The 21065-nt window shown below is 40.2% G+C and overlaps 1 protein-coding gene across 1 annotated transcript in view; it reads right to left on the bottom strand.

Annotated features, from left to right (window-relative positions):
• The window catches only part of LOC100359295 (uncharacterized protein C3orf20), a 79736-nt gene that overhangs the window by 26834 nt on the left and 31837 nt on the right, over positions 1-21065 (bottom strand). Inside the window, exons 7-11 of the mRNA XM_051852573.2 lie at positions 15944-16093; positions 15351-15471; positions 5285-5416; positions 4243-4366; positions 2702-2954 (exon numbers count right to left, since the gene is read on the bottom strand). Coding sequence (XP_051708533.1) covers positions 2702-2954; positions 4243-4366; positions 5285-5416; positions 15351-15471; positions 15944-16093 — 780 coding nt within the window. The remainder of the gene's footprint in view (positions 1-2701; positions 2955-4242; positions 4367-5284; positions 5417-15350; positions 15472-15943; positions 16094-21065) is intronic.

Raw genomic sequence — 21065 nt, 5'->3', positions numbered from 1 at the left:
TATAATCATTCACCACATTTAGCAACATCTCTTCCTCTCTCATTAGACAGCTAGCTGTGACAACCCCTTCCCAGTCATGGCCATCAAAATAACTCTAACAACTGGTAAATGTCCCATGGCAGGGAGGACATACTTGTCTCCCGTTGAGAACCACTGGGTTAGAAAAAGACTTTTTAGAAATAACAGCAAAGCAAAATCAGAAAAGAAAAAAATATAAATTGGATTTCATAAAAATAAACTTTCCTCTGCAAATACATCAAGACTTAGGGAAAATATTTTAAGTAGCATATCTGATGAAAGACTTCTAACCAGAATAAAGAACACTCAAAATGCAACCATGAGAAAACAACCTAATTAAAAAATGTGCAAAAGATTTAAATAGACACTTCACCAAAGAAAATATATAAATGATAAATAAGCCCATGAAAAGATGCTCAACATCATTAGTTACTAGCTATTGGAGAAATGTAAATTAAAATGATAGTCTTCTATTAGCATAGATCAAACAAAACAAAAATCCTGACAATACCAAGCACTAACAAAGATTTGGAACATTTGGAACTCTCATACATTTTTGGTGAGAATACAGCTACTTGAAAGGACAGTTTGGCAGTTTTTTATAAAGTTAAATATGTGCTTATTATAGGACCAGTAACTTAGTTTGTACCTAAGTGAAATGACAACCTATGTTCACATAAAAACCTGTTCAAGAGTACTGATAGTGGTGTCATCCATAATAATGCAAAGCTGAGAACAATCCAGATGCCTTTCAGAGGTTCAATGGATAAATATATTTTTTCAATCTATGTTATATAACATATGCAGAAAAGAGCTCATATTAGAAGGCCCAAGACTGCTAGCTTCAGAAGGACTAGCTTATAAGGTTGGCCCTTGATTGTTGTCTGGGATCGTGACAAAGCAAACTTTCCTGACTCTATGTCTGGAATGTGATAAACACCTCTTTTTGTCTGAGAGTCTGGGATTTTGACAGTTGGTAGGCAGAGGATATCTATGTGACCAACACGCAATAAATTGCTTAGGTTCTGAGTCTCTCATGGGTGTCACAGGCAGAAATACCGCACACATGTTACTGCATGTTTTGTCCCAGAGAAAGGAGCATGCTTAGTGTTTCCTTGCCTGTGCAAGATTATACCTGTATATTTTTCCCTTGATTATCCTATCATGTATCCTTTCACTGTAATAAACCTCAAATTGGGGTAAATATCTGAACGTGGGGGTAGAGCTGCAGTCTTCCACAACAGAGCATTACTTAACAAAACATGTTGATACGTGCAACAACATGGGTAAATCATAGACACATTATGCTAAGTGAAAGGAGATAAATCCTAAAGGCTACATAGAGTAGAATTCCAGGAAATCAAAAACCATAGCTACAGAGACCATACCAGCAGCTGTCAAGGACTGAGGTTGAGGAAAGAGTTTGACTGCAAAGGGATAACACAGAGAACTTATTTCTTTAGGAGGAGGGATGCAATTGTTCAGCATCTTGACTATAGTGGTGGTTACATATCTCCCACGCTTTTGCCAAAACTCAGACATTTGTACCAAAAATGTAAAATCTACTGTAAATAAGTTAAAAATAAATTTAAACTGATTTAAAATGATTTTTCTGTATATCAGCAACAAGTGAAAAATAAAGTTAAAATATAATTTATAAGCATCAAAATCTAATGAAAGATACATAATGATCGCTATGTTGAAAATTATAAAATATTATACAGAAATTAGAGAGGACCTAAATAAATAAAAACTAAATTTTCTAAAGTTATAATATATTTTAAAGTTAAAATATATTTTTATATATTTTTAAAGTTAAAAAAGGTAAATCAGATGATAACGCTTTCTCTCTTAAAGCTGTGGAATGATTTCCTATGACACTAACAAGGCTACTTGAGCAAACCCCTACCTACCACTCTGGTCTCAATTCACATTACTGTCCGCCTTCTGCACAATGCTCCAGTCACACTGGTCTTCTTAATCTCTCTCACACATGCCAAAAATGCTTCTGCTTCAGGGCCTTTGGACTTGCCATATCCTCTGTCTGATGTTCACTTCCCACATCTGTTTGCATCTGCCTGTTTCTCATCCTTCAGATCTCTATTTAAATCTCACACCCAAGTTGCCTTCCTTGATCCTATCCCAAATGGGGCACATTCTACTGTACTTCCCATCCCCCTCTATCCCAGGGGCCACCCAGCATTTTCAATGCAGTTGGGTAGTAAATACATGAGGTCTTTCAGGCCTCATGGCCATTGTCAAAAAAGTCAACATTTCCAGTATGGTAGGGTGGTAGCTATGAAAGATATGTCAATGTGTGGGCATGTGTTTCAATAATACCTTTGTATGGATACTGAATTTCAAATCATTTCACATCATGAAATATTCTTCTTATCTTTTTCCAGTCAAGTACTTAAAAATGTAAAAACCACATACAGTTTGCCCAGACAGAAAAACAGCTGGGGCAGATTTGATCCACAGCAAACTCCTGTTCTAACACATTACCTATATTTTTCTTCTTAGCCTAGAAGACTAACTCAAATTATTTCATTCATTCATATTTCCCTATCCCTAAAAGGTAAGCTCTAAAAGGGAGAGGCCTCATCTGTTTGGTTCACTATTGTAGGTCTACTGTCTATCACAGCCCCTGGGACTTATGGAAGAAATGAAGGATTAAGCTAACCTGGCTGTGGCCATGGCTTTGGTCTGAATTTTGATGGTTTTCTTCCTAATGGAGCTCACAGGAATATGCTCAGGCTTCTCCTTCGAAGATTCTTCCACTGAATATTCTCGTTGAGCTGACTGAAGCGGTGAAGCAATTTTTGCTACATATAAAGCTAGCTTGGGATCCTGTCCAGGCAAATATCCAGATCCCAACTTGAATCGACCACATTCTGCCTCTTTCCTTACAGGGGGATAGTCTACCGTGAGCAGACCTGTTAACAGAAGACCACAGTCAATTTCCATTCATGGCTGCCCCTTCTCTGCCCCTGCTCTTAAGCTCTAAACAGCAGAGTGCATATCAGCACACCCCATCTCCTTTTTCACTCCTGATTCTTCAGCCCAGGTTGTCAACCTCCTGTGTCTACCACAGTGTCACAATACTAGTATAACTAGAGATCAGTAAACACTAGCTGAATCTAAGAATATATAAGCCTCATTTCTATTTATTCTCCAAAACCCCAGTTTCAATCTCACTTTCCCCAAGGGGGCCATATTTCATTCTGCTTTTGTCTTTTGTACAACCAAGGCAAGGGACATGAAGCATTCCTGGCCTGTGTCCCTCCCCTCCATGATGATGTTGTTCCCTGTCTCTAGGATTACATCAATTCCATCTGCTTTCTTTGTTGTACTGTATTTATTTACATGCTTGTCTTTCTTTTCCTACTAGACTGAAAAACTTGTAGGGCTAGGCACATCTCATTTCTTCATTTACTTACCAAACATTTCTTGAATACAAGTGCTGGGCATACAGAGATAACCCAAGAAAAGGTTCCTGGCTTCTGGGAACTCCTACTAAGAAATATTTGCCATCCTAGGTAATAAGATTTGTAACTAGAGCAGGTATGAAGTGTTGTGAGAGTTAAGAGAGAATTGAAGTAAGTTTCTAAAGATAAGGAGACACTCCCCCGTGAGGCTATGCAAGAAGCACAGCCCCTCTGGGATCAGCCAGGGATTTCACAGAGTAGGGGTCAATCAGTGTCTCCTTGTTTTCACGTCTGTCAATAGTCAGGAGAGACTAGACGTCAAAGAGTGCTAAGGTCACTCACTGGGCCTGGGAGAGATCTGGGGGCCGAACAGTTACAGGTAAGTGAGGTGACTGCTTTTCTATCATTGAGACCTTTCATACAAGGGAAGAATGAGGACCATAAATGGATGACAATTGATATGGTAGTTGGAGGTGAAACATGAAGTAGGTGAAAGGTAGGGATGAAAAGAAAACAAAAAGACAGTGGGAGATACAGGAAAATAAGACAGTCACATGGAGACATTAAAGAGTCATATGGAAAGAGTTCAGAAAGCAAAGTTGGCTAAGTTCACTATTCTTAACTGGTTGACTTCAGACCAATCCCTTCAGCAACCTGTGCCCAATGTTCCTATCCAAAATGGGAAAACATTCCTGTCAGTACTATGTCCTGGAGGCTCACACTTAAGATGTAACAGCCAGTAAAGATTTAAGAAGCCATTAAATAGGCCTTCACCCACTCCCCGCACCCCACCTACCTGCTGCCACCAAGATGGAATTTGTGAACAGAATCGTCGTCTTTTGAAATCGCTTCTTCAGCTCAGTTAGGGCTCGGCTTATCTTAGACATCTTGTCATCCATGATACTGATTCTGTGGGTCGGCTTGCAGAGAGAAAGGGGAAGGATGATTGCTACATGCTCCCTGAGGAGCCATCTGACTAGCTGAGTGATAATCAGGACTTGCTCTGATTTGAGGTGTTCTTCCTGGAACCCACATTTTTCCTTCCTAGCCAAGTGAATTCCTGCACACCAGCCCAAACCTGACTCAGGAGTCCCCTCCTTAGAGGGTTTCCCTGATGCCCAGGGGCAAAATTGTCCCTTGCCTTGGATTCCCATTATGCTCTATGAAGCTGCAACAAAGAAGTTAGCACTTTGAAAAGTAATGAGTTCTGTGGAAACTATCTCCTCCATTCCTATACTAGACTGTAACCTCCTACAGGGCAGCAACTGGGTCTTGGTCTTCTTTGTGAATGAGTGCATGTAATGCAGAAGGTGCCCAAAAAATCTTGCTGAATTCATGAATAACTGGATAGATAAAAGCCTCTCCAGAGCTTCAGCTGCTCTCCAATTTCACTCTGGAGTGGATGCACCAGTGTAGCCCCCCAGGATCCTCTTGGTCATTTCGGTGCCCAAACCCTCAATAAGGCTATTGCCAGGAGCAGTTCCCACAAACTCCCGTGCATTTACCTCTACTCTCAAGACTGTTTCCCAAGGAATCTGACCTATGACCTGCTCTGAACACAGGGGTATCTCAGTGGTAATGCAGACCTAGATGCTGATTACAGAGTCAATTGTTAATTGGGTCTGATTTTTCTCTAGAATGCCTCCCCTGATTTCCTCAGCCATCAGCAATTGCATTCTCTACTCAGGTTCCACATCTGTCCATTCCTGTTCTGTCTTCCCTGGATCTTCACATGGGAGGCTGCTGGGGGTAGGCATACCTCCCACCCTGAGATGTGAAGGGCAGCCCATGTTGACCCACCTCGGGGCTGAGCCGGTGCCTGATCAGCGTTGCCTTACCCATTTGTTGTGCAGCGGCCTGTGTGGACAGTTTTTGGATGATACAGTGAGCGTTACTGTCTCATTCAGGGAGGTGAAGGTGACGATAATGCAGTCCTTCCCCAGGATTGTTAGCTTCAATTGCTCATTCACCTGCAGATGAAGAAATCAGCACTCTAAGTTTCCTGCGTCCCTTGTCCCTCCCACTCCTTCCTGACCCACCCCAAAACACAAAACACCTCTGGGCTTGGGCTGAAGATTTGTATACTCTTTCCCGTTGATAGTAACAGATGTATCCATACCTCTGTTCCTTCCCTCTCCAACCCAAGCATGGAACCAATTGGGAAAGAGACACAGGTATCAGGCAGGGGAATCAGCTTCTGTTCTGGTAAAGCTGGACTGCAGATGCATCTTGGATCAGAAGCTAGCCCTCTTCCCTGAACTGGACAGATGAACATACTCAGGCAGCAGGCCTGACTAGGAGCACAGTCCAGCAGGCGGGAAGGTGAGCACATGGTGGGCAGCACCAACAAGCATCTCCCTTGCAGGTAGGTGGGCAGATGACAAGAACCCAGAAAGGGCTGAGCCACACATCTCAGTCCCTTCTCCCAAAGTCACTAAATGAATCACTACTCTTCATGAGGAGGAGCCAAAGCCAGATGGAAAAGGGGGCAGGAACTACTTTTTTTGTGGAAGATTTATTTATTTATTTGCGAGGCAGAGTTATGGAGATGCAGAGTGAGAAGGAGAGGGAGAGGGAGAGGGAGAGGGAGAGGGAGAGGGAGAGGGAGAGGGAGAGGGAGAGGGAGAGGGAGAGGGAAAGAGATGGAGGGAGGGAGGGAGGCAGGGAGGAAGGGAGGGAAAGAAATGTCTTCCATCCACTGGTTTATTCCCCAGTTGACCACAACTGCCAAAGCTGTGCCGATCTGAAACCAGGAGCCAGGCACCTCCTCCAGGTCTCCCACATGGGTGCAGGGGCCCAAGGACTTTGGCCATCTTCCACTGCTTTCTCAGGCCACAGCAGAGAGCTGGATTGGAAGTGGAGCAATCAGGACTCAAACCTGCGCCCATATGGGATGCGGGCACTGCAGGTGGTGGCCTTACCCTCTATGCCACAGTGCTGGCCCCGGGAGCTACTTCTTCACCACTTCCAATAGGATGGGATTTCCTCTTCAGCAACCCCAGACAGGAACCAAGGGAGGGTCAATTGCCCATAAGACAATTCACTCCTTACTGAAAACTCTGCGACCTAGGGGTGAGTCCTTGTTTTGCCTCCTGTTAGCAAGTCATTTAGCTTCTCTGAATCTCAAATTCCTCAACATCAAATAGTTGAAAGGCTATTTTCAGGGTCAGATGAGCTAAAAATGATGGAAGCAGCTCGGAGGCCTGAAAGGCCCTTGCCCACCATGAGCACATACTGTCAGGAGGCAGCAGAGCAGGTCGTGGTTTTCATGCACACAGTGTTATTTCTGCACAGCCGCCCCACCCAAGGGCCTTGGTGTGCAGTGCTCACTGCTGTGCTTCTCCTGGTCTTTGGTAGCCCTGACCTGCAATATCCCCTTGCCTACACACACCCCAGGGCTCCTCTGGACCAGGACAAAACGCTTGCCCATTTTCTCCTTCCATTTCCTTCTGCTGCTCCAGTGGTTGGCCTAGAGGCCCACAATCAACTTCATCATCACTGATTATCTTCCTTATCCTCTGTAGTCTAGATGCTAGTCCCTTCCAGCAACCATCTAAACATATGAACTATGATTTCTCTAGTCTTTTGACATCTTCAGACCTGTGGCTCACCCTTGGCTGAGAGAAACTGTATTCTCTCCTCTTCTCCTTCTAGAGATGTAGTATAGAGCCAGGGTTCTAGAGCTGAAGCTCTGTAGTAAGACAGAACTAAAATATCAATGTAGGGATTGTCAGTTGAGCAACTATATGGAAATTGTTTAGCTTCTCTGTGTCTAGGGACAATAACAAAATTTTTCTCTTTTTAAATTTTTTCTTAAAAATGTTTTATCTACTTATTTGAAAGTAAGAGCTACAGAAAGGGAAAGATAGTGAGAGATATCTTCCACCTGCTGGTTTACTCCCCAGATGGCCACTATGGCCACAGCTGAGCCAGGCTGAACCTAGGAGCCAGGAGCTTCATCCAGGACTCCCACATGGGTGGCAGGGTCCCAAACACTCAAGCCATCTTCTGCTGCTTTCCCAGGCCATTAAAAGGGAGCTGGATCAGAAGCAAAGCAGTCAGGACATGAATCGGTGCCCACATGGGATGCCAGTGTTATAAGTGGTAACTACTCTCTACACCACTACATCAGCCCCCCAAATCTTTCTCTTAAGGCACTGGGCAGATTTATTTGAATAAAACATGTCTGTGGTTCAGCATGGTATAGATGTTATTTACTATCCCTGTTCCATGGCCAGTTTATTTTCCTCTTTCTAGATGCCCCCAATACACTGATGTTCTACTAACTCAGCTATGGCCTGTCTTCCTGAGATTAACTCAATCCCTCATGTCTTTTCTATCATCCTCAATCTCTCATCCTAGATCAAGATTCATGTCACAACAGTCCAAAATGATATGCCATTGAGCCAAATCTACACATCTAAAACAGCATCATGGGGACAGCATTATGGCACAGTGTGTTAAGCTGTTGTCTATGACACTGGCATTCCATATTAGCACCAGTCTGAATACCTCTATTCCACTTCTGATTCAGCTTGCAGCTAATGCACCTGGGAAAGCAGTGAAAGATGGTCCAAATAATTGGGCCCCTGCCACCCATGTGAGAGACCCAGATGGACCCTTGTTCCTGGCTTTGGCCTGGCTCAGTCCCAGTCATTGCAGTCTTTTGGGGAGTGGACCAGTGGATGGAAGCGCTAGCACTCTCTCTCACTCTCTCTCTTTCTCACCCCCCCCACCCCGTGTGTGTATGTCTCCCTCTAACTCTGTCTTTCAAATAAACATTTAAAATAAAGAAATAAATAAAACCATTATCAACCTTTGATCATCTCAGTGACTTCTCTGTTTCTATCCAAACACAAACTCCATCATAGAATCATCTAAAATTACCCCCTCTCATCTATTCCTGTAGTCCATGCACAGACACCACTGATTTATTTTATTGAAAATGACTGTGTAAAAAATCCACTCAACATGGATTAAAGACCTAAATCTACGTCCTGACACCACAAGTTATTAGAGAACATTGGAGAAACCCTTCAAGATATTGGCACAGGCAAAGAATTTCTGGAAAAGACCCGGGAGGCACAGGCAGTCAAAGCCAAAATCAACTATTGGGATTGCATCAAATTGAGAAGTTTCTGTACTGCAAAAGAAACAGTCAGGAGAGTGAAGAGGCAACTGACAGAATGGGAAAAAATATTTGCAAACTATGCAACAGATAAAGGGTTAATAACCAGAATCTACAAAGAGATCAAGAAACTCCACAAAAACAAAACCAACAACCCACTTAAGAGATGGGCCAAGGACCTCAATAGACATTTTTCAAAAGAGGAAATCCAAATGGCCAACAGGCACATGAAAAAATGTTCAAGGTCACTAGCAATCAGGGAAATGCAAATCAAAACCACAATGAGGTTTCACCTCACCCCGGTTAGAATGGCTCACATACAGAAATCTACCAACAACAGATGCTGGTGAGGATGTGGGGAAAAAGGGACACTAACCCACTGTTGGTGGGAATGCAAACTGGTCAAGCCACTATGGAAGTCAGTCTGGAGATTCCTCAGAAACCTGAATATAACCCTACCGTTCGACCCAGCCATCCCACTCCTTGGAATTTACCCAAAGGAATTTAAATTGGCAAACAAAAAAGCGGTCTGCACCCTAATGTTTATTGCAGCACAATTCACAATAGCCAAGACCTGGAACCAACCTAAATGCCCATCAACGGTAGACTGGATAAAGAAATTATGGGATATGTATTCTTTAGAATACTATACCGCAGTAAGAAACAACGAAATCCAGTCATTTGCAACAAAATGGAGGAATCTGGAACACATCATGCTGAGTGAAGTAAGCCAGTCCCAAAGGGACAAATACCATATGTTCTCCCTGATCGGTGACAACTGACTGAACACCAAAAAGGAAACCTGTTGAAGTGAAATGGACACTATGGGAAACGGTGACTTGATCAGCATAGCCCTGACTGTTAATGAACAACTTAATACATTATCCCTCTTAGTATTTTTTTTGTCTGTTCTACTTAATATGACTGGTTTAATTCTGTAATTATCACACAGTTATTCTTAAGTGTTGAAAATTAACTGAAATGTGATCCCTGTTAAACATAAGAGTGGGAATAAGAGAGGGAAGAGATGTATAATTTGGGACATGCTCAAGCTGACTTGCCCCAAATGGTAGTTAGAAACATACCAGGGGATTCCAATTCAATCTCATCAAGGTGGCATGTACCAATGCCATCTCACTATTCCAAGTGATCAATTTCAGTTCACAATTGATCATAATGAAAGGACTAAGAGTCAAAGGGAGCACATAAACAAGTCTAGTACCTGCTAACACTAACTGATAGAATAAATAAAGGGGAGAGTGATCCAACATGGGAAGTGAGATACTCAGCAGACTCATAGAATGGCAGATGTCCTAAATAGCACTCTGGCCTCAGAATCAGCCCTAAAGGCATTCGGATCTGGCTGAAAAGCCCATGAGAGTATTTCAGGCATGGAAAGCCAAGACACTCTGGCAAAAGATCTCTGTGAGTGAGAACCCAGTGGAAAGAACAGGTCTTCAAAGAAGGAGGTACCTTTCTCTGAAGGGAGGAGAGAACCTCCACTTTGACTATGACCTTGTCTAAACAAGATAAGAATCGGAGAACTCAGAGGGCTTCCATAGCCTTGGAAACTCATGACTGGAGCATAGGGAGATTACTGATGCCATAGACAGGAGTGTCAATTTGTAAAGTCAACAACAGGAGTCACTGTGCACTTACTCCTCATGTAGGATCTCTGTCCTTAATGTGCTGTGCATTGAGATTTAATGCTATAACGAGTACTCAAACAATATATTTCACTTTGTGTTTCTATGGGGGTGCAAACTGTTGAAATCTTTACTTAATGCATACTAAGCTGATCTTCTGAAAAAAAAAAAAAAGAAATTATCAATTTCCAACTTGACTCTCACTGGGATTAAACATGACAATAGGTCTGATCCGATTTCATCATCATTTAAAAAATCATCTATTATTTTTCACTTTATGTTTCTGTATGGGAGCAAACTGTTGAAATCCTTACTTAATGTATACTAAGCTGATCTTCTGTATATTAAGATAATCGAAAATGAATCTTGAGGTGAATGGAAGAGGAGAGGGAGTGGGAAAGGGGAGGGTTGTGGGTGGGAGGGACGGTATGGGGGGGAAGCCATTGTAATCCATAAGTCGTACTTTGGAAATTTATATTCATTAAATAAAAGTTAAAAAAAAAAAAAGAAAATGACTGTGTAAAGATACTCCTACTATTTTTAATCTAGTCACGTCTAGTTAGCAAGTCCATAACTAGTGTCTCCAAACAGCCCATCCACTGGTTTCTCCCTCTTCAGTCACCCTTCCACTCAAATCTAGACCAAGCATTTTAGCTCTCAGCTTGAAAACTGACTAGCTAGTTCTATTCCCAATGTAGCTGAGTCATCTCCTAACAGGCTAATGCTCCCAATGAAAACTTGAAACTATAACCCTGAAAAAATTAAAAAAAAAAAACAAACAAACAACTATCCAAAAGGTTTTGAAGAGTAAACAAAAGCAGGCCAAGTATGAAGAGGAGCTGAAACTTAAAGAACTAGTGTTGGGGGCTCGCGCTGTGGTGCAGTGGGTTAGCGCCCTGAAGTGCCAGCATCCCATATGGGTGCCGGTTTGAGACCCAGCTGCTTTGCTTCCAATACAGCTCTCTGCTGTGGCCTGGGAAAGCCGTAGAAGATGGCCCAAATCCTTGAGCCCCTGCACCCACGTGGGAGACCCGGAAGAAGCTCCAGGCTCCTGGTTTCAGATCGGCACAGCTCCGGCCATTACAGCCATCTGGGGAGTGAACCATTGGATAGAAGACCTATCTCTCTCTCTACCTCTCCTTACTCTCTCTGTGTAACTCTTTCAAATAAATAAAATCAATCTTTAAAAAAAAAAAAAAAAAGAAGAAGTAGTGTTGGATGAGTTTCAGTTTCCCAGCTTTAGTAAGAAAACAAGTCTCAGTCCTGGCCAAATACCTACAATCTCTATGGTCTAAAGAATCAAGAAGACAGAACATTAGGCAACCATGGTCACAGGAAAGTATGGAAAGAAATAAGAAGGGACAGAGCCAGAAAAAAGAGAACCTACAATTCTGTATATGAATTTTCCACATTGCTGGTCAATCTCTGAAGCATGCATGAGCCAGACAAACACACAAGAGAGCTTAGTGCTAAGAAAACAAACAAAAAACTGAATTGTGATATTGAGTTTCTTCCTACTTTAGGAGATGCAGTTTATGGTTTGAGTCTAATGAATTTCATTGTTTGTTTGAAAAAACATTAACAAAATATGTACCCTTGAGAGAAATACCTCAGAATTCAGACCTCACAACATCAACCTACAACATAAACTTACCTGACACGCAAAGAATAAGTGAAGTAGGGGTTATTCTTTAGACAACAGATAATCAGAAGAGGCCAGTCAGAAATGACCCAGAGTCCAGCCCTGTCCGATACAATCCAGATGTTAAATATTCAGACAAGGACTTTAAAGCAGCTAATTTAACAAAGCCCAATGAGGTAAAGGAAAATATACCCATAATTGATTATAAAATAGGGAATCTCAGCAAGAAGAAGAAAATAAATAATGGTTAAATGGAAATCATAAAAATGAAACTGTATATCATTAAAATCCTAAAATTTCACAGGATTAGCATGATAGCACAATGGCAATGACAGAACAAATCAAGAAATTTGGAGACAGACAAAAAGAAATTACCCAATCTGAAAACTGAACAGAAAAAATTGAACAACAAAAAATAACAGAGCTTCAGAGACCTCTAAGACAATATCCAAAACTACAAAATATGTATAATTGTAGCAGTAATAGAAGAGAAAGAGCCAAAAAGAGAGAGAGAATTAAACAGTTTTTTTCTAAATGAGATTTAAAGATTTGCCAAATTGGGAGTGATGAATTTATGTTTTTAAGAAGCCCAGCAAACACCAAAAAATAATCAAACTTAGAAAACCAAACACACAAAAAGGAAAAACAAAATCTTTAAACTAGCTAGAGAAAATTAACAGCAATTTGAATTGCTATAGACTTTTCTTTTTTTTTTTTCTAGACTTTTTTTATAGACTTTTCATCACAAACTATGGAAGACATAGTAGAAAATAATTTTCAAAATGCTGCCAGGAAAAGAAGAAAGTCAACCCAGAATTACATATCTAGCAGGAAAAATACTCTTCAACAAACAGATTTTTTAACATGAAAGAAAACAGAATTTGGTGCCAGCAGATACGCACTCCACAAAATGCCAAAGGAAGATCTTCAGGCTGTTAAGAAATGATATCAGAATGAAACTGTGATTTTCAGTAAGGTTAAAGAACACAGTAAGAGTAAATATCTGGGTAAAAAACAAAACCGGAAACAAACAAACAGAAAAAAAAAAAAAACAACCCTGTCCTTTACTGTCTCCAAACCAGTGTACAAACTCCTCAACCCAATCGCAATGCCTCTTGCCCTCAGCAGTCAGCACATGCATCTTTGGTCTTACCTTTCACAAGAGTTCACTTGTGAACTCTTAAAGATGTTAGACTCAGCCCCAACTCTAAACATTTACAGATGCTTCCTGCTCTCACCAGAATTCCCTTCCATCCTTCCTCTATCTTCCTGAATCATATTCACTCACCTTCATGTTACAAATGCACAGGTCTCTGTTGTGCATTTCTGTATGTGGGTCCAGGCAATACAACAGTGAACCTACAACATTGCTAAAACACTTCAGTGATGCCACACCACATTCCCCACTTTGATTTCATTAATTCTCACAAAAGTAGCATGAGGCACAAAAAGGGCAGGTCTGATGGCCTGCCTTGTGCAGATGAGACACACAAGATTTGAAGAAGCTGAGTGGTTGGTTGCACACAATCCCAGAGTCAGAATCTGGCAAAGCTGGCACTAGCAGTTGAGTTCTCAGATTCTCTCAGTCCTCTCTCTACTTGGCCATACTAGCACACAACATGATGCCTGTCTCCACCGACTGGTCATTCTTGTGTTAGAAAATTTTTAGACAGCTAAGAAAAAGCACATAGTAGAAAAACAACACAATGTACCCCTAGATTGGGAGGTCTCTGACATGACCAAGCATCAAAAATAATTGTGAAGACTAGGAAAAATCAACTCAAAACAGACCAACAGAATCAGAATCTCTCTGCAGTTGTACCTAGAATCTGTAATTTTTTTTAAAAAGTCCCAGACATGATCCTGCTATGCAGGAAAGCTGAGAATATCTTCATGGCAGGGTCAATAATAATTAATAAACAACTAATCCAAATTGTGGGCACTGCGAGAAAAAAGAGAAGGGAGTGGGCTGGGGTGCTATGGAAGAGAGGAAGTCTGAGCAAGATGCTGAAGGAAGGAAATGTGTTGGCAGAAAGGAAGAGGCATATTTCACACTAAGGGGGTAGGAATGGTGAGATATGTTCAAGGGATTGAACATTCACGAATATTCATGATAAAGGAGTCAGAGTACAAGGGTGAGAATCCAGTCGCCCATGAAGAGGATGAACCGAATGGGAATGAGACAGGAGGCTAGGCGCAGGGTGCTGGAGGTCCACTACAGACTTTAAGATCTTACCTTGGGGTCTTAATCTCAAGCCAGCATTAAGTGGATTCTTTGTTTTGTGGTCCTTCTCTGAATTCCAACCATATGAGCTTGTGCCTCTCTCATTCCTCTCCTCCTTGTCTACCCGGGTTGTTATTACTCCTCTAGACTTTTGACTTCCTTCAGGCATTTGGTTTATCTTTCTGTCCTCTGATCAAAGCTTCTCAATAGGGACAATTTAGCCCCCAAGAAGCTATAATTGCTGATGTCTGAGGATATTTTTAGTTGTCACAACTGCGAGAACAAAAACTACTGGCATACAGCATCCCATGAGAGTGGTCTGCTACAGTATACAGCTATAACAAAGAAAATTCCATTCTAAAATGTCAGTAGTGCAAATAATGAGAAACTCTGACTTGAAGTTAAAAGTACATAATAACTTTACTAATTAAATTTATTAAGTCATGCAATATTAGTAATTTTCTACTATTTATTACTTACTAAACCTTTGATGAATGACTATGAATAACCAAATGAATGTAAAAATGTATCTACTAGCTACACTGACTCTTGGATATTTTGATTTTATAGATACTAAATTTCTAAGAACAATAACTAGGGAGATCAATATATAATTGCTTTTATTTTAACTGTATATAGGCAATAAAAACGAAGCTATCAATCATGAGAACTGTTATTTCATAAAATAAGGGACTTTTTTAACAAAGGAGTGGGCCTAGCAGTTAAGACACCAGCATTCCAAATTGGCATTCTTTGGTATGATACTCAGCTCTGGCTCCTGATCCCAGCTTCCTGCTATTGTAGACCTCTGGAGGTAGCCATGATGGCTCAGTAGGGTTCCTGCCACTAACATGGGAAATTTGGATTGAGTTCCCAGGTTCCTGGCTTCAGCCAGACCCAGTTCTAGCTGGTGACACTATTTAGGGATTGAATGTGGATACAAGTTTTCTCTTTAATAAATCTTTAAAATGTAAAACATATTATAATAAAAATTAAATAGAAAGGTTACTGCCAAGAAAGACCTGTACAGAAGCCAATAGCTGGTGTGAGCTACTGAAAAAAAAAAATCACTTCAGTCAACTCTGGACCACCACTCATCAATTTCAGAAGCTCAGAATGAGATTATAAGCTTGTTGAGGGGAAGGACTCCTGTTCTACAGATAGCCCCTTGGCTCTGGATGCTTAGCAGCCCATGGAAAGCTGTCAAAGCCGTCCATGGAGCAGTGGTACTGACCAGCACTCCTCTTGAATAACTCACACCTACCATATATTCCAGGGAGAGCAAAGTCTCTGTCTTAGAAGTCCAGCTCCACTTGTGTACTACGTAGCCCTTGGGGTCAGTGGTGGTCCCACCTTCTTCATCCAAAACCAAGACATATGGGCATCTATGAGAGACACAGAAATGAGTAGTCACCACTAGGCCAGAAGGATGCCATCCATCACCACAAGCTACATATAGGCATGGCTGGGAGACTGTCCCATGCTGGAGAAGTGGTGGGGCCCTGCAAGCAGTCTCTTTCCCTGGCAAATATAGTTCCTTAACACTATTATGCTACCATAGGAGTCTATAGGGAAGATGATGGAGGCTTAGACAAAAAAAAAAAAAAAAGAAAGAAAGAGGTAGAGAGGATCTGGGGAGTTGTTCTTCTAACTGGCTGGTTCCTGCAAGGAAGAGCCAGGCCTCAAAGTACATGTGCTCCTGTAGGCACTTATCAGTCCTGCTACATTGCATTTTGAAACATTTGGACTTTTCTTGGCCCTTCCTTTAATTAGGGACTCCTAGGTACCACCTCTGCCTGCACCATGACCCACAGAGAGACATTTTTATAGGTAGAGATTCCCCCTCAACCCACTTACCGTGTCTTTACATTGTAGTGGACATAGCTCTGGCTGTCTGCAATGAACAGGGCCAGGAAGGAATGAGGTACGTCATTATAGAGGTAGGTGATGTTTCTGTCTCTGCAGCATATAGGAATCTGACACACAGCGATGTTTCCAGAGGGGTAACTGGGAAAATGGTTAAGTAGAGCTAACAGGAAACTTCCCAGGTTATGCTCTCATATACCTCAGGGAAGCACATCTACAAGTCACTGTGTTAGCTTTTAGGTGCATCATTCCCCATATTGAAATATGCTCCCTGCACAAACATAAATAATAATTATGGAACCCAACTGTGTCATGGGTGCTTCCCTGTATCCTCTTTGTATTCTTCACAAACACTTTCTGCTTGGTGGTTTTACCTATCCCTCACAGATGATTAATTTCCCTGGGTCTGATGGGTTTCCTCGAATGTGAGACTTTTAGTGCAAAACCCAAGAAAGTCCTATGAAAACCAGGATAAACTGATCATCTTACACATGAGGAATCCAGGGTGTACAAAATGATCTGCCCTATGTCAGACCACAAGGAAGTAACATAGTCAAGATCCAATCTCTGAAGCCAGAAATATTTCTCTTCTTTTTTTTTTTGTTATTTTTTGAAAGATTTATTTATTTATTTGAAAGAGTTAGAGAGAGAGAGAGAGAGAGAGAGACAGAGACAGAGAGAAATCTTCCATCTGCTGGTTCAGTCCCCAAATGGCCATAATGGCCAGAGCTGGGCCAGTCCAAGGCCAGGAGCCAGGAGCTTTTTCCTGGTCTCCTTCCAAGTACTGGGGCCATCTTCTACTGCTTTCCCAGGCACATCAGCAGGAAGCTGGATCAGAAGGGGAGCAGCTGGGACTTGAACTGGCCCCCATATGGAATGCCTGCATCACTAGCGGTAGCTTTAACAGATATGCCACAGCACTGGCCTCTCTTTTTTTAATTTGAGAGAAAAGAGAAAGGGAAGAGAATGCTCCCATTCAGTTTTTCATATGGAGTTGCAATGGACCCCAAACAACTAAGATATTTCAAAACAATCTTCTAAATAAGGAACTGGAAGGACTCATTTCCTGACTTGAAAGATTATTAACAAGCTACAATAAAAACAATGAGGTACTGGCAGAAGGATGGATATAAAGATCAATAGATTACAGTTTAGAGCCTAGTGAATTGATTTTGGACAAGGGTGCCAAGATCATTCAATGGGGGAAAAACAGTCTATTTAATAGTGGTGCTGGTGCAACTGGATAGCTACATGCAAAAGATTGAAACTAGATCCATATCTCATAGCATATGCCTTAAAGGGCCTCAAAGACTTAAAAGTAAGAGCTATAACTATAGAACTCTTAAAAGAAAACATACAGGCAAGTCTTCATGACCTTTGACTTGGCAACACTTGCTTAGGCATGAAACCAAGAGTAAAAGGAACAAAAGAAAAAAAAGGAAAAAACAGACATCACCAAAGTAAAACACTTTTGTTCTCATTAACAGATCTGCAAAGAGAGTAAAAACATACCTCATAGTACAGGGAAACATTTGCAAATCATATTCCTTCCAAAGGCATAGTATTCATAATACACAGAAAACCCTCGCAATTCATTTTAAAATGATAAACAACTAACTCAAAACATGCGCAATGGACATTAATACACATGAACATACAGTTCTCCAAGGAAGATATACCAAAAAAAGGCACATGAAAACATACTCCACATCACTAAACATTAGAAACAGGTCAAAACCACAATGAGATACCACTATATCCACATGAGTGAATGAGTAAATTTAATACTAGAATGGTTCTGGAGTCTGAAATTGACAAAGTGCAAACCATTTGCAGGTTGAGGCTTTTAGATACACCAAAGATACACCAAGATAGAATCATTCCTACCTAAGAGATTTGAAAATTACGCTCTGAAAAAAGGATTAAGTCCTAAGCTCTGTTCTCTGGAGACCACAAAGTACATGAGTATTTTCCAAACATTTTCTGCACTCAACACAGATCAAACAGCCAGTTTGTTTTGTCTATAAGACACAGTAACACAGAATTTCTCCTTTTTAAAATGTAGATAAGGTAAACAGATTTCATGTATTTTATAGATACAAATTTAAGTGCATAATGATACTTCCCACCTTACCCTCTTCCCACCCACCCTGCCACCCTCCATCCTCCTTCATTTTTTTTTTAATTTTTACAATGACATACTTTCTGTTTATTTTATCATCACAAACCTAACACTCCACTAAACAAAAAATTCAACAAGCTGTAAGTAGAAAAACCACTGTTCCTTTAGTGTATACAAAAGAGATGTAACAGTAATCAAATCTCAAAATATCAATTTCACTTATGTTACATTTTATATATTCTGTATATAAAAACTAAAATTAAAACTAAAACTAAACTAAAATTAAAAAAAAAACTAAAAATTATGCTTAGTTACCACAAATCAGGAAAAACAAATGATTTTTGTCTTTCTGGAACAGTCTTATTTCACTAGGCATAATGGTTTCTAGTTGCATCATTTTGTTGCAAAAAATAGGATTTAGTTATTTTTTTATGCTCAGTACTATTCCACAGTGTGTGTGCATGTGTGTGTGCGTATATATGTGTGTGTGTGTGTGTGTGTGTGTATATCACATTTTATCCAGTCATCTGTTGATCAACATCAGGGCTGATTCCATATCTTAGCTATTGTGAACTGAGCTGCAATAAACATGGGGGTACAGATAGCTCTTTAACCTGATTTCATTTCCTTTAAGTAAGTTTCCAGGTACCACATGGCTGGGTCACATGGCGGATTTATTTTCAGATGTCTGAGTAATCTCCATACTGTCCTCCACAATGGCTGTACTAGTTTACATTCCCACCAACAGTGTGTTAGGGTAACTTTTTCCCTACATCCTCATCAGCATTTATTGTTTTTTGATTTTTGGATGATAGTTTTTCTAATTGGGGTGGGGTAAAACCTCATTGCTGTTTTGATTTACATTTCCCTGATGGCTAGTGATCCTGAGCATCTTTTCATGTGTCTGTTGGCCATTTGAATTTCATCTTTTGAAAAATACCTGTTCATGTCCATTACCCACTTCTTTAATGGACTGTTTGGTTGTTGTTGAGTTTCTTGAGCTCTTTATAGATCCTGGATACTAATCCATAGTTTGCATAGTTTGAAAATATTTTCTCCCACTCTGCTGGTTGCCTCTTCACCTTGCTGAGTGTTTCCTTTGTAGTGCAGAAGCTTTGTAGCTTGTTATAATCTCATTTGTCTAGTTTTTGCTTTTATTGTCTTTCTGAGGTCTTTTCTAAGAAGTCTTTGCCTATCCCCAATGTCTTGCATATTTTCGCTGATATTTTCCTCTAGTAATTTGATGGTACCAGGTTATAGATTTAGATCTTTGAATCCTTGATCCATTTAGAGTTGATTTGCATATAAAGTACGAGATAGGGGTCTTGTTCCATACTTCTGCATGTGGAGATCCAATTTTCCCAGCACCATTTGCTGAAGAGACTGTTCTTTCTCCAGGGATTGATTTTAACACCTTTGTCAAAGATTAGTTGGTTGTAGATGCATGGATTTATTTCTGGGGCTTCTATTCTGTTCCATTGGTCTACACATCTATTTTTGTGCTAGTACCAAGATGTTTTGTTTATAACTGTCCTGTAGTATGTCTTGAAACTTGGTATTGTGATGCCTCCAGTTTTGCTTTTGTTGTTTAAGACTGCTTTAGCTATTCGGGATCTCTTGTGTTTCCATATAAATTTTAGCATTAGATCTGAGAAGAAAATCATCGGTATTTTGATTGGGATCACACTGACTCTGTAAATTGCCTTGAGCAGTCTAGACATTTTGACAAGATTAAGTCTTCCAACCCATGAACATGGAAGATTTTTCTATTTTTTGTGTCTTCTATTTATTTCTTTAATGTTGTGTAATTTTCATTGCATCTTTGTTAAAATTTATTTCAAGGTATTAAAATTTTTGTAGCTATTGTGAATGGGACTGATCTTACAAGTTCTTTCTCAGCCATTGCATCATCTGTGTATACAAAGGCAATTGATTTTATGTCTTGTAACTTTACCAAGCTCTCTTATGAGTTCCAGTAATCTCTTAGTGGATTCTTTTGGTTTCCCCCCTATATGTAGAGAATCATGTCATCTGCAAACAGGGATAATTTGACTTCCTCCTTTCCAACTTGTATCCCTTTGATTCCTTTTTCTTGCCTAATGGCTCTAGCTAAAATTTCCAGAACTATACTGAAAGGCAATGTTGAAAGGGGACATCCTTGTCTGGTTCTGGATCTTAATGGAAGTGCTTCCAATTTTTGCCCTATTCAATATGATACTAGCTGTGGGTCTGTTATATATTTTTTGATTATGTTAAGGAATGTTCCTACTACCTACAATTTGCTTAATGTTTTTATCATGAAAGGATGTTATATTTTACCAAAATGCTTTCACTCCATCTATTGAGATAATTGTATGGTCATTATTCTTCAATTTTTAAATGTGATGTACCACATTAAGATATTTCTGTATGTTAAGCTATCCTTGCATACCAGGGATAAATCCCACTTGGTCTGAGTAAATTATCTTGCTGATGTATTTTTGGATTCAATTAGCCAGTATTTTGCTGAAGATTTTTGCACCTATGTTCATCATATTGGTCTATAGTTCTCCTTGTTATATCATTTTCTGGTTTTGGAATTAAGGTGATGCTGGCCTCATAGAAGGAGTTTGGGAAGATTCCCTCCCTTTTAATTGTTTTGAGTAGTTTGAGAAGAATTGAAATTAGTTCTTTAAAAGCTTGGCAGAATTCAGCAGTGAATACATCTGGTCCTGGGCTTTTCCTTTCTGGGAATGCCTTTATTACTGATTCAAACTCTATCTTGTTATTGGACTATTTAAGTTTTCTATGTCTTCATGATTCAATTTTGATAAATTGTATATTCCAGAAATATATCCACTTCTTCTAGATTTTCCATTTTGTTGGCATATAGCTGTTTGCAATAATTTCTCATTATTCTTTTTATTGCTGTGGTATCTGTTCTAACATCTCCTTTTTCATCTTTGATTATATTAATTTGGGTCTTATCCCTATTATTGCTTAGTTGGGCCT

This window comes from Oryctolagus cuniculus, chromosome 10 (genome assembly GCF_964237555.1).
Source record: "Oryctolagus cuniculus chromosome 10, mOryCun1.1, whole genome shotgun sequence".
Classification (NCBI taxonomy): domain Eukaryota; kingdom Metazoa; phylum Chordata; class Mammalia; order Lagomorpha; family Leporidae; genus Oryctolagus; species Oryctolagus cuniculus.
Note: the sequence above shows the minus strand (reverse complement) of the source record. Positions and strands in the feature narration are given on the sequence as shown.